This window comes from Quercus lobata, chromosome 8 (assembly GCF_001633185.2).
Source record: "Quercus lobata isolate SW786 chromosome 8, ValleyOak3.0 Primary Assembly, whole genome shotgun sequence".
In the NCBI taxonomy this organism is placed as follows: Eukaryota; Viridiplantae; Streptophyta; class Magnoliopsida; order Fagales; family Fagaceae; genus Quercus; species Quercus lobata.
In genome coordinates, this window is record NC_044911.1 from 63361575 (window position 1) to 63375892 (window position 14318).

At 36.8% G+C, this 14318-nt stretch overlaps 1 protein-coding gene and 1 pseudogene across 1 annotated transcript; one reads left to right on the forward strand and one right to left on the reverse strand.

Annotated features, from left to right (window-relative positions):
- Positions 1 to 3578: 3578 nt before the first annotated feature.
- Positions 3579 to 4291, reverse strand: LOC115954677 (annotated as a pseudogene).
- A 5159-nt stretch (positions 4292 to 9450) lies between these two features.
- On the forward strand, positions 9451 to 12662 carry LOC115954527 (probable protein phosphatase 2C 25). Its single transcript, XM_031072399.1, has 4 exons — positions 9451 to 9992; positions 11383 to 11721; positions 11921 to 12100; positions 12229 to 12662. Exons 1-4 carry the CDS (start codon positions 9546 to 9548, stop codon positions 12391 to 12393), a joined length of 1131 nt encoding a protein of 376 aa, XP_030928259.1. The 5' UTR covers positions 9451 to 9545; the 3' UTR covers positions 12394 to 12662.
- The last annotated feature ends 1656 nt before the right edge of the window (positions 12663 to 14318 follow it).

Here is a 14318-nt window from a genome sequence, read left to right on the forward strand (position 1 = left end):
CAAACCAGATTAATTAGTTTTTGGATTATCAATATTCAAACCAATACATAGTTATCTTTTCATTTTAGTTAAACCATACAATAAAACAACAAACCCAAGAACTAATAACTGTTTGAGCTCTTAAAATCCAATAGTTTCCTCCCATAAACTTAAGAGAAAGAAGATGAAGAGATTGGGTCAAGGCCATTGCTGGAGATTGGGTCAACGCTACGAGGTCCAACTTCTAACACCACTATTGGAGATCGGTTTGGTTGCTTGGATTCCTAGGTTTGTGGTTTATTTTCTCTCCTTTATTTTTGCTCTATTTTTTATTTATGGCCAAAGCTCCCTACTTATTTTGTTTGGATTTGTTGTATTTTGGTTTGATTTGGTACTTTTGGGTTATGAGATTTGATGATTTTGCTTGGGTTTGAGAAAATGGGGTTTTTGGTTTATTTTTCGATGGGTATTCTAATTTGGGTTTTAGGGTTTGGATATGTGTTCAGCTAGGTTGAGAGAGAGAGAGAGAGAGAGAGAGAGAGAGAGAGAGAGAGAGAGCTCCTCAAGTGAATGTTCATGATGGAGTTGGCGGCTCTAACTAGGTCCAATCATGGGAGCTTAAATGATGAGGGTGAGATAAGGGAGAGAGGCACAGTGATTTTAGGTGTTTGGCAGCCAAGAAAATTAAAGAAACAAAAATGCAAGTTGATTTTTTTATTCAATTTTTCTACAAATTCTAATTTCAAATATGGGTTTTGTTCAGTATAGTAGGCTGATTGTTGTGTTTGATTGTGAAGAAAATGCTGTTGGAGGTTTCAGGTTTGGGTTTGTGTTTGTGTTCTGGAGGTTCTTGTGTTTGTGTTATAGGTTTTTGTTATTATGTATTCATGTTCAAGACATATTCAGATCTTAATTCAAGTGTATTTTTTTTTAATTATTTTTGTGTTAAAATTGATAAATTATTATATTTTTTAAATTAAAAGTTGACATGGATGCCTGATGTGGAATTTTTTTTAACTATTATGGTGGTTACAGAGAGCTGGTGTTTGTGGTGGAAAATGGAGATCTAAAATTGTGGGTTTTTTCTTTCATTTAGTTTCATGTCTTTTTTCTTTCATTTATGTTATTGTTTGTTTTAATTTTCGTCTTCCTTTTTAATTTTTCTATATATTTGGATCATATATATATTGTGGGTCCGAGAGGTCTGCAATCCGGCCCAAACTCTATCTGGGCCCAGGGCCCGTGCCGAGGAGGTATCTTGCTGAGGACGAATTGTCGATGGCCGGGGAGTCCAGGGGAACGGCTGAGAAGCTACCCTGTCCTCGGCGCTCCAGAACTTCGATGGGACGATCAACATCTTGGTAGAGGCTATCCCCAGACAGTCCCCTGAAGGGGATGTAAGTAGAAGGGGGCCCATAGGGAAGCAGGGTGTAGGATTGGATCAAGGATGACGCGTCCCCTCCGTATTAAATGCATCTGCCAACACCCAGATCCGATTAATGAGAAAAGACGTTGGGACGGTGTAAACTTCGATCTTCGCAACTAGTAAAAAGTAAGATGGGATGGTTGATGGGATGGATACAGAAAATAAGCTCCTACCTGACCTACAAGTGGAGGGCCAGGATTAACCAAGACGGACTATATAATAAAAAGATAAGTAACCTAAAGAGGAGGCTGGGAAAAATGGCCAAAAACCAGAGCCTCCCAGTCCACCTCCAGGAGAAAGACTCCATGGGTGAAGATAACCTAGACACGCACGAATACCACGAAAAACCCACCGCCTGGTGACTAAGGCCTAACTTTCTAAACCCACGCTCTACAAATGATATTGTTTTGGGCCTTTTTACGTGCGAACCCCACACCGCTACGGTTCGTTACGAATCGTGTCCTTACATATATCAACCGAGTTGGCTCGGTGAAAATGGTGACCAAGTTGGCTTGGTGAATGGGTCTCTCTTTCTCTCTATATCTCTCTCTGTTTCTCTCTCGACTTTTAATTTGACATAAAGGAAGTTTTCAAAGGCCATATTTGAATGAACTAAAAGAGAAATTGATATATAAAAAATGTCAATACCTAGAAAGCGCAGTGCGGATTTGGGTTCGAGTGCGGATGCGGGGCGACAACACGACAATTTTTGAAAAAGTAAGATACAGGTGCGGCAGGATACATTAATTAATTATCAAATATATTTTTATTTATATATTCTATATATTACTACGCTTTTTTTTTTTCATATAATAGTAAAGATACTTCAATTTAAGAAAAATAGTAAATAACAAAGTGAATATATGGATTACATGATGTTTAAAAATTAAAATACAAAAGAAAACCGTAGGAGTAAAAAAAAAAAATGAGAATTTTAAATGTAGAAATAGATTTAATGTAATAAAAAAATAAAATTTATGGTGGTGGCAGGCAACTGTTGTAGACTTTAGCGTCTCAAACCTTTGTGCATATATCGTTTATTTATGGTTCCCAAACGCTGATATCCCTTGCATTTTTTTAAAATTTTAGTGGGTGCCATCTCATACCCCATTATCTCACTAAAAGACAAAATTGAGATATAAACCACAACCATATCTCACTTTATTTTTAACGATAACATCACTTTGTTATCATCGGAACCAAGTATTAACACCAAAAAAAAAAAAAACAAACAAACAAACTTGAAAGGGGCGGGCGGTATCAAACGGTTCAAACCGCATTAGAGATGGAGAGAGAACAGTGTATTGGGTCGGATCTAAAAACAAAAGAAATAAATTCGTCTGGGACGCACATGCATTCGCATCCTGTGTCCGACACGGGTGTGGTAACCAAAATGCTGCACCCATGCTTCGGCCCATAATTTAGAAAAATTTTAGTGCCACAAATTAGTATACAATTTTGTCTACAATTTGTCTATGTGGCGAGTTATGATTGAAGAAAAGATGATCTATCATCATTTTTTTATTAACCACAATTTATCACATGGGCGAATTATAGACAAAATTGTGCACTAGTTTGTGATACTTTCTCCATAATTTAAGCTAAGGCATCCATATAACATTTTCAAAATTATAAAATATTGTTCACTGAAAAAAGAGAGGGAGAAGAACAAGAAGTATTTAAGCCGAGTCTTCCATATGCCATTTTCAAAAAAAGTTAGCAAATTAACACAATGGCATAATTCCTTCAACTACATAAACACTATACCACCTCCATACATGAGGAGCTAGCACCACCTTCTACGTATACGCAAAACGAAATGCCAGCTACATAAGACAAAGTCACAAGAAGCACCAAAGCCCCATCGGCCCACCACAAACACCAGAAATAAAGGTGTGTTTGGATAGAACTTATTTTGCTGAAATTGAAAACTAAAAATTGAAAACACTGTAGCAAAATAATTTTTAAATGTGTGAATAGTATCGTGAGACCCATTTTTAATGAAAAAGTTGTTGAAAAGTGTAATTTGCGGGTCTATAAACAGTGCACAAATGTACTGTTCACGGATAAAAAGTCAACAAGTGCGGCTAAAAAAAAAAAAAAAAAAAAAAAAGCTGAAACGCAGGAAACGCTAAACGTGGACGTAGAAGCTGAATACAAACACAGACAAAACTAACAAGTAATAAGTAATACTACTAGTCTACTACTATAGCATTCAGATCAGATCCAACTTCATCAACATAACAAATGCTCGGAAACGACACACTAGCTCTTGGTCCTGAACTTGGACTCGTCAATGGGTATACCCTCTTCCTTTGCACGTTCTTCTCCGGGCCTATCCCCAGTGCTTAGACCACCCTTGCGACCCATCTCCTGGTACCCTTCTGTTCCCAGCTGCGTCCTCCTAGTCTGTCCTCCTCGGCTCCTCCCTTTCATTACGCAAAACCAACAAAATTAGCAAAATTAATATTATATATTAACCAAGCCTATACCAAAGTAATTATCTAAACACCATCTAAAAAGTTTTTGGGTTCAATCCACAGACTATCAATTATAGAATTTCTGGGAGTTTTTATGAATAGAGAGTTAAATAGTTGACTAAAAATTTGAAACACCAATTCCTTATATATCAAACCAGCAATGAAATAGGCACATACATTGCTTACATGCACGTATAAAGAGCTAAATTGCTAGTTAATTAACCTTCAGCGAGGTGTTACTGGGCTTCAAGGCTTTTGCCACCGGTTCCACCGGGGACTACAGTCTCTCCTTGCCTAGCCCTGGCGTCAAGTTCCTGTCTTTTCTGCTGAGAAGACATATTGCTCGATCTCTATTTTGCATTTTTGCTAAGCTGATTACGTGCAATAAAAGTATAAAATCAATGAAATCTTTGTGATAGACTGATAGTACTGGTCTCAATGCGACGCTTGGGATTAGGATAAGTGAATTTATACGACAAGTTGTGAGGGAAAAGCATGTTCAAGTGGAAGACACGTGGGGTAGTGATTCGGCAAATTGAGGAAAAAGACCATAGGACACGGAACAAATAGAATGACACGAGTCATGCTTTTGTGACAACACCGTGTGAGAGAGCCCCGTTTCTGTGACACGTATGCATGTCTTTCTTCAGTTGGAGATAGGAGAGTCACTTACCAAGCTAGCTATCTCAAACATCATTAGTCGATGCTTAGGCCATGTTTGGTTTAATAATTTTCATCACTCAATTTCTGTTACTCATCATTCATCACTCAAAATACCCTACCCGTTTGGCACCATCACTCACTTCCCACCACTTAATATTTTTCACACTATTTGTGGGCCCATACCTATGATCACCCGGTGCAGCATTTTTTTTTTCTTTTCTTTAGTACCCAAACTCACTGAACCTAGTGAAAAAAAAAGAAGAAGAAACTTAGAACAGACCGAACCAGTGAAAGAAGAAGAAGAAAAAAAAAAGAACCGAACAGCCAACCCAAGAGAAGAAAGGAAAAAAAAGAAGTCAAAAGGTGGTCAAAATGTGCGGCTGAGTACTGTTTGTGGGTCCCCTATGTGTGTTTAATTACAATATTGTCATTGAGTTATTAGAGCATTAGCATTGAAAAATTCCAATGCTATTCTATTTTACCATTCTAAAACACTACTTTATCAATATACCATACCATTTTACAATACCTCCACATCCCAAAACTCTATTTTTATTAAAATATTATTTTTTAACCTTTTTTTATTATTTCTTTCCAACCGTTTTCCTAGGCTTTCCAATAGCCATTTTTATTCCTCTCTCTCTCAACCTCTAGCACCGGTTCAACACACAACACACACACACCCATGATACACCGATCAACCTATCCAAAACCATCACCACACCCACACACACAAACACAAACATCAAACTAGTAACAAAGCCACACACACAAACAAAAACCATCAACAAAGCTACACACACAAACCATCAAACTAGTCCACTGATCAGCAAACCCAAGCCACCGATCTGAAACCCACGCCGCCGATTTGAAACCCAGGCCACCAATCAAAAAAATCATCACCGGAGCAAGCCCATTCAAACCCATTCAAAAAAAATCATCACCGAAGCAAACCCATTCAAAAAACATCATCACCGGAGCCACCAGAGCAAACCCATTCAAAAAAAATCATCATCGGAGCAAACCCATTCAAACCCATTCAAAAAATATCATCATCGGAGCAAACCCATTCAAAAAACATCATCACTGGAGCCACCGCAGCAAACCCATTAAAAAAAAATCATCACCGGAGCCACCGGAGCAAACCCATTCAAAAAAATGAGAGAGATGAGAGAGCAGATGGAGAGCAGAGACGAGAGAGTAGAGGGAGAAGCAGAGACGGAAGAGAGAGAAGAGAACAGAAAAAATGAGAGAGATGAGAGACAGAGGAGAGAGAGTAGAGATAAAGTATTAATTTTTTTTTTACAATACTGCTACAGTGCAATTTTATCTTTAGAGTATTAGTATTGGGGAATGCTAATGCCATATCTAAGAGGAATTTGACATTTTAAACCTAAAAACCTCTTGCATCAGAGAATGTTAAACAGCAGTATTGCAAATTTTTTTGCAATACTGCTACAGTACAATTCTAAATAGAGAATTGTACTGTTCACAGAATTGCAAAAAAATAATAATATTTTATTCTCCTATTTACCCTGAAATTTCTCTCTCATCCCTCTCATTTTTCTGTGCTCTTCTCACTCTTCCTTATCTTTCTCCACCTGCTCTCTCCTCTCTGAAGCTTCAGCGCCAAAATTTCTCACCCATCTCACACGACCACTCTCTCATCTCTCATCGCATGGCCTCTCATCTCTCATCGCACGGCTTCTCTCTCATTGCATCGGTGCTGGGTTTTGGATTTTTGAGGTTGGAGGTTGGATCAACGTGGATCGGCGAGTTAGGTTTGGATCGTTGGGCTGGGATCGATTGATGGTGGGTTTGGATCTGTTGATCGGTGGGTTTGAAATGGTGGATCCGTTGATCGATGGGTGGATCGTTTGGGTTGATCATCGGTAGCTTTGGTGATGATTTTTGGGTATTTTCGACGGCTTGGGTTTCAAATCGACGGCATGGGTTTGTTGATCGGTGGCTTGGGTGGTGGGTGTGGTGGCCGTTGTTGGCTCCAACTAGTTTGATGGTTTGTGTGTGTGTGTGTGTGGCTTTGTTGTGGTTGGGTTGTGGCTGAAGTGGCTGGTTATTCTGGGTTTCCGATGGTTTTTTTTTTTTTCCTTCTGTTGTGACGCTGGGTTTTTTTTTTTTTAATATGAGTTTTTGTTTTGGTGGGATTTTGGTGAGCAGTGGGCAGTGGTGGCTTGGGTTTTTCTGGGTTTTTGTTTCGATGGGTCTGTGTGTGTCACACAGGTCTTGAGGGAGAAAGAGAGGAAGGCTTTGTGTGTTGAACCGGTGTTGAGGGAGAAAGAGAGGAAAAAAAAGACGGTTGGAAAGCCTAGGAAAACAAAAATTTCGGTTAGAAAAAAAAATAATAAAGAAAGACTAAAAGATAATATTTTAATAAAAATAGAAGTTTGGGATGTGGAGGTATTGTAAAATAAGATGGTATAAATGATAAAGTGGTTTTTAGAATTGTAAAATAGAATAGCATTAGCATTTTCTAATGCTAATGCTCTTAGAATTGCACTGTAGCAAGTATTGCAAAAAATTTACAATACTTGCCTTTACAAGTTTTTGATGTAGATGATTTTAAAGCTGTAAATGCCAAATTTCCCTTAGATATGGCATTAGTATTCTCCAATGCTAATGCTCTTAGTTATGGAAACTGAAAATACAGTTGTTTTCAGTTTTCATAACTCATAACTTAAAAATCAGAGAATTGAGTGATGGAAACAAAGTTATGGAAACATAGTTATGGACTTCCCAAACAACCTTTTTGTTATGGGTCCCACTATTTTAAGTTATGAGTTATGGAAACAGAGTTATGAGTTATGAAAATTGATGAACCGAACACCCTCTTAATTTCACTGTCTGAAATGTTTTGATTGGATATCCGAGCCAAAAAAAAAAGTGTTAAGCAAGTAATCAAAACTTCACAGATAACATTTTTCCAAGAAAACAAATTAATGAATTTATTATAATATGATAAATCCATTTTTCTAAACAGGTTTTATTTTTGCTAATCATCTATATAAACAGATTTTAAATTATCGGACTTGATTCAACAATAAAGACCCATCTCTGTATGCTCCTGTGTGATTGCATTATTTGTAGGGAGATGATTTGTTGCAATCTTGTTTGCAGCAATTGTTGCATATATATATATATATATATATATATATAGGTGACAATCAAAAAGAAATAATAAGTGTCCAAGAACTATGTGCAATATTCATGACAAGTTTGACTCATGCCACTTTATTTTATATGCAATAATTGATACAAACGAAGTTGCAGCAAATCCTCTCCCTTATTTGTATTTACGTGGTGACATGGAGGGAGCGTGGTCTACAAGCTACAGCCTACAGCTAGGACATTGTAAATGGAGTATAGTAGTGGACATTTCATGATGCTAATTAATAATAAGTGTGGAACAGTGGAATACACATTAATTATTTCAAAGAATCGGTATTGAAGCATTTACTCATACAAAGCCTGATTGTTTCAAATTGTTCTCGAAGCTGCCATGCAAAAATTGAATGTGACCAACACCAATTGCGTGCAGCTTGCTCTCACCTTCCACTCAAATCAATTTGTAAAGTAATACTTTAGCTGCGGAGGATAAAGAAATGCACCATTTATATAGGGAAATGTTAAGGTGCTTGTTAAGATTCCTTAATGTAGATCCAACGTAATAAAAAAATGAAATAAAAAGACATAAAAGTATTTATAAAATTAAAAAAAAAAATGACAAAAAATTGCAAAAAAGACAAAAAATTTATAAAAAGAAAAGTTGTTGTTAACAGGCAACTTATAGAGTTATAGTGTCAGTTAACACAACCCATTTATATATTATTCTCCTCATTATCATACCTTCTTCTTCTAAATTCTAATAGTTAAAAAACAAAAGATTTCAATTCAAACTATTACTTCTCTTCTTTCGGGTTGCTTACTAACTTTGCTTCTCAAATTTGGTTGTCATTACAGTCTGCATTGAAATGTTGAATTACCTGCATGTGATGTTATTGTAGTTTTTTATTTTCCAGTGGCCTGTTCCATGCAATTCGGTTACCAAATACCAAATACACATTAAAATAACACAAAAGGAGAGACTTTTATGTTTAATGAGATACTAAAAGAGAAGAGTATATGAATTTTTCTCACCCAATATCACATGCCACCTAATTTAGTCTTATCAAACAAGTGGCTAATATTTTCATGTAACTGGAAACCGGCAAATCCATGCCAAATTTAATAACTCTGACCACCGACTCTAGCTAGATCAACCCCAATTTGCTTCATGTCCAGGGCAACAATTTGAACCAGGTACAATGAAAGGAACAAAATATAGTATCCAAAGTAGGGGAATAATATCCAATTAGAGAGAGAGAGAGAGAGAGAGAGAGACAATGTATAAAGAACAAGATAAAAAAACCAAACTAGGAAAGGCCAAAGATAGACTCAGTCTCACAACTAAAATCCGGAAGAAGAATAACGTGTTTGACCGTTGAAACATTTTAGTCATAAAAAACACACCACCCACTGGGCCACTACTGTTATTTTCTTCTCTCTCTTTTATGGTACGTTGAATTTTAATTACACACTCACATTTAGAGCGCGTTTAATGTACTACTAGTACAAGCAAAGGCCGTCAGGGCATTTTTAGCTTTTAGCCCAGTCAACGCACCCAAGTAAACTGGGCTGACCTTCCACGCTCCTAAAAAAGAGCGTTCAGATTCTCTGAATTTAGAACCACAGAAAAGAAAGAAAGAAAAAAAAAAAAGAATTACGGATCAAACGGAAAATTTCCAAAACTCAGACTTAGTCAATAACCAGTCAATTCCATTATACGACATCGCTTACCGATTCTTCCATGACAATATATATTCATACGGATCCTCTCACAACTCATTCATAAGCTGTGTTTTGCTTTGCATTCCAAAGAGAAAAAAAAGAAAGAAAAACATTAACAAACACACAACCAAGAACAAACAAAGTTAAACAACATGTCTGTGGCAATCTTAAACTCTCCAATATTTTCTCCTAGAGTTTCGTCAAGCTTGTGTAAATCCTCAGCTTCTATTACTAAATCTCCTAGAGTTCTTCATGGCTTACCACCAACCCCATCACGATCATCATCGTCGTCATCATCGCCACTGCCGCCTTCTCCATCGACACCCTCAACGGCTAGGTTTAACAAACAGATAAGTACTATCAAGGAGGTTTCGTGTTCGCTTAATGGGACGGTTTTGAAGAGGAAGAGGCCGGCGAGGATTGATATTCCGGTGATGTCACTGAGTTTCGGCGTTGATACACCTAGAGCTGTGGAGAAAGTAGTGGACGTGGTAGAGGTTGAAGGGGATGGATATGCGCTTTATTGTAAGAGAGGAAGGAGAGGTCTAATGGAGGACCGGTACTCAGCTGTCGTTGATGTTCATGGAGATTCTAGACAGGTATGTACATGTTATGTTAATTAAGATTTTGTGTTTCGGTTATATAGTGAAGAAAATAGAGGAAAAGAAAATATTTCTTAGATGACTCTTTTTCTTTTTCTTTTTTGGTATCTTTTGGATGTAATTTATAGATGGATACTATAATACGTGGATTTAAAACGATTAAGGATGATATGTGTGTAATTTCTTTTTAACAAAAATGCTCATAACTCAAATTTATTGTATATTTTTGTTATATTCATATCAAACAATTTGTAATATATATATCAATATTAAAATTGGTTTTTAAGCTCCTTGAATTAAATCCTCAAATCCAAAATAAAATAAAATATCGTGCATGAAAAATGGGTATGTTCTTCTGTGTAAATTAATTTTATCTCAGGTTTTTTTTATCATTTAATTTTAGCAAATTGATCAAATTATTTAATCTTAATAAATATAGAGGTGTTAAGATCTTGTAATTAAGGCATTGGAATTTTTGCTGAAAGCCTAACATTGGAGAATTTGAATTGCCAGATCAATTGGGGGAAATGTGGTTATAAATATTAGCCTTTAATTTCCTATTAACTAAAGATTAAATATTAGTGTGATGGTTCAAAATATGGCATGCTATTTGAAATGATGATATAGAAAATTGCGTGAATATGTTTGCACTTTCATAAAATTAAAAATTAAGTTATTTAGGAAGAAATGAGAACTTTTTTTTTTTTTTTTTGGCACTGAAACTGCTAGCCTCCACTTGCTGCATTATATATGCACTCTTCACCATGAAAGACCCTTTGACAATTCACCCTACTTGAGCTTACAAATCCACTAGCATCCAATGTAATAATTATGTTATAATTTGAAATTTGAATTATATCAAAATCCATAGACATTAATATTTTAGTCAGTAATGTGCTCACTGCCAGTTAATTATTTTGGAATTAGGATATTGACAGCAAAAATTGATAGTTTGAGAATTTGGCTAATATCTTCATAATATAATGATGGATATGTACAATTAATTACTATATTGTTGTACTTAAAATTATCCTCTTTGACACACTTTACGGTGAGTTGGCCAAAGCTAATAAAATTGAGTAAGCAAAACATGGCACCGGTTCTCTTAGTAGCTCATTGGGTTTGATACTTATACCAAGTGTCAGGTCCATGGGTTCGAGAACTGGTGAGATAGAGATAGAGAAACTAAATTGAGGTATTCTAAAATACCTCTCTTTTTATTTGGAAACTTCAAAGGACAATTAATATACATTTTTTTTTTTTGGCTCAAGCAACCACATTGTGTTTTGATGGGAAAAAGGAAAAATAAAAGTTTGCTTAAAATTAACGTGCTCAGCCTTTTTCTTTGCCTTTTAGAACCTGACGATATCATATTCTATGATTGCAGGCTTTCTTTGGTGTTTTTGATGGGCATGGGGGTACAAAAGCTGCTCAATTTGCAGCCAACCATTTGGATAGGCATATAATGGACCAATCCAGGAAGAGATGTGCAGATGAAATTGTGGAAGCAGTTAGAGATGGTTACTTGACCACAGATGCCGAATTTTTTAAGCAGGGTGTTGAAGGTGGTACTTGCTGTGTGACTGCACTGATACAAGAGGGTAATCTTGTGGTCTCCAATGCTGGTGATTGTCGTGCTGTGATGAGCCGAGGAGGAATAGCTGAGGCCCTCACATCTGATCACCGGCCTTGCAGGGAAGATGAAAAACAACGAATTGAAACCCTGGTAAGTTAGCTATGTAATTCTCTGATATTAAAAATAGTGCAAATTTTATTACATAAGTCTTATAAATCGACGTGTCACCAATTATTTAAAAAAAAAAAATTTAATTTATAAGTTTATATTTTTATGTAGTTGAAGTGACACTATCACATTTGTTGTTAGTATTTTTCTAATCGATTATGCAATAATCATTATTTTTTAGGGTGGTTATGTGGATTCTCATCACAATGTATGGAGAGTACAAGGGTCCCTAGCTGTATCGAGAGGAATTGGAGATCGACATCTTAAACAATGGATTATAGCAGAACCGGAGACCAAAGTCTTAAAGATTGAGCATGACTGCGAGTTTGTAATTCTAGCCTCTGATGGTCTTTGGGACAAGGTAACTTCAAAACAAAAGTCATTGCTGTGACCCCTTAAATTGGAACATAGTATACATATAATGAAATTAAAATCATTTCACTCACTGAATTTTGCTGATAAATATTTTTTTTCCCTTCCTTCTTTTAGGTTAATAATCAAGAAGCAGCAGATATGGTTCGTCCTTTGTGCACCGGAATAGAAAAACCAAAACCATTTTTTGCTTGCAAAAAGCTCGTCGACTTAGCAGTAAAACGTGGCTCTACAGATGATATAAGTGTGATGATAGTTCAATTAGGCAATTTTCTTTCATAATTTGTAACTATAAGAAGATAGAAGAATTCCGGCGTATATGGGGGAATTATAGTTGTCATGCAAGTGTTTTTTTGGAGAAACTTGCAGCTTTAAGAAAGCTAGAAAGCAAGACCATCGTGTTTTTGGAATGTTATTGAACATTTCAAAGCTAGAAAGCCTCTCCTAGGATTGTCCCTAGTAGAAGTTATAAAACATACATATCGCATTTTGCATGTAACTCTATATATCCATCCCATTTAGAAGTTAATAGCTTTTATCACTTTATTCTAGTGAAATGTATTTATAACTTACAGAAATCTCTCTCTCTCTCTCTCTCTCTCTCTCTCTCTCTCTCTCTCTCTCTCTCATATTTACTGCTAACAACAACTATCAACTAACAATAAACTGACTATTTTACAACTAACAACTAACAATAAACTAACCATCTAACGTTCCACCACTTTAATGCCCCCATACAAAGGTTACAAGTTTGCATTACTAAACTCGACCGGTCTCATATTTACTGGAGATATGAATTGTAAGGACACGTTTTGCAGTCCATGCCCAAGATGTATGGGATATTGGCTCAGTGAACCTAGTACAATAAATTTATAGAGAGTGGGTCAAAGAACTAGGCCCTAATGAATTTGACAACGACTAGTATGTAGGGATGGCAATTTAGATCCGACCCGCGGATACCCGGCCCGGTCCGATCCTAATGGGCCGGATTTTACCCGGCCCGATAAATAATAGGGTCAGGTATGGGTTTAAAAAAAAAAAAAAAAAAAAACCTGAAGCGGGTCCGGGTCGGGTTCGGGTTTTATCAAAAAAACCCAAAACCCGACCCGGTTATATTATATATAAAATTACTAAATTAACCTCATATATATATAGTTAAAACCCTAAACTCTCAATTCCGCTCCTCATTTCAGCCTCTCACGCCTCTCATCTCTTCAGCTCTCTCAGTCACTACCTCTCATCTCTCAGCGATCTCGCATGCATGGCCACAAGCCATATGTATAGCGTGATGAACATCATGAACTCATCAGACAAGAGCTAGCGGGACTCCCGTTTCCGACAGATGGAAGTACCGATACCAGAAGAGCTAACCATCCTCGCCGTTCCGACAGATTTAAGAAGGGAAGGAGGCAGTTTCGTCCTCGTCGTTCCCGTTTCTCTCAAGTCTCAACTCCGTTTCGTCCTCGTCGTCGCTGATCTCGCACTGTCTCCATTTTTTTTTCTTTTTTCTATTTTTTTTTTCTGGGTTCAGTTCGCCTCAATCATGTGAATTTGTGTTTGTGTTTATGATTTCTGAAAGGGAAAAATGAAAATCATAGATCTAAAATTTGTGTTTGGATTGTGATTTTGAAAGGGAAAATGTAGATCTGAAATCTGTGTTTGTGATTTCTTTGTTTTTGTTTGTGTTTGTGATTGTGATTGTGTTTGGATCTAAATTTTTTTTTTTTTTTTGGTTGGGCCACGAATTGAGCCCAATCCTTTAATGGGGCCCGCGGGGCCCGGGAAAAAAACCCGCTTAGTTAACGGGCTGCGTCTGGGCCATGGGTCTTGGCCTGCGGGTCGGGTTCGGGTATAGAAAAACCCGGCCCGAACCCGACCCGTTGCCATTCCTACTAGTATGAGTTTAGAGGATGATCAAGCAAAAACAAGGAACATAAGGTTGAATGAATTCCCTGTTCGAGGAGGGAAGTTTTTCATACAGATCAATAATGGTTGAGTGCAAATACAATTTTGATTGCTACAGTATTCTTTCTCTATCTTTCTGATCCCTTTCTCATGGAGGGTCTTTTACATTATATAGCTCCCTTTAGACCATCTTGATCCTACACTTATTGATTATTTGAGACCTTACTTGAGTATCTGTCCCATCAGACACCCTCTTTGGCTTTCTATGAGTTATGGTAGTCAAAGCAGCACTGTTCAGAGGT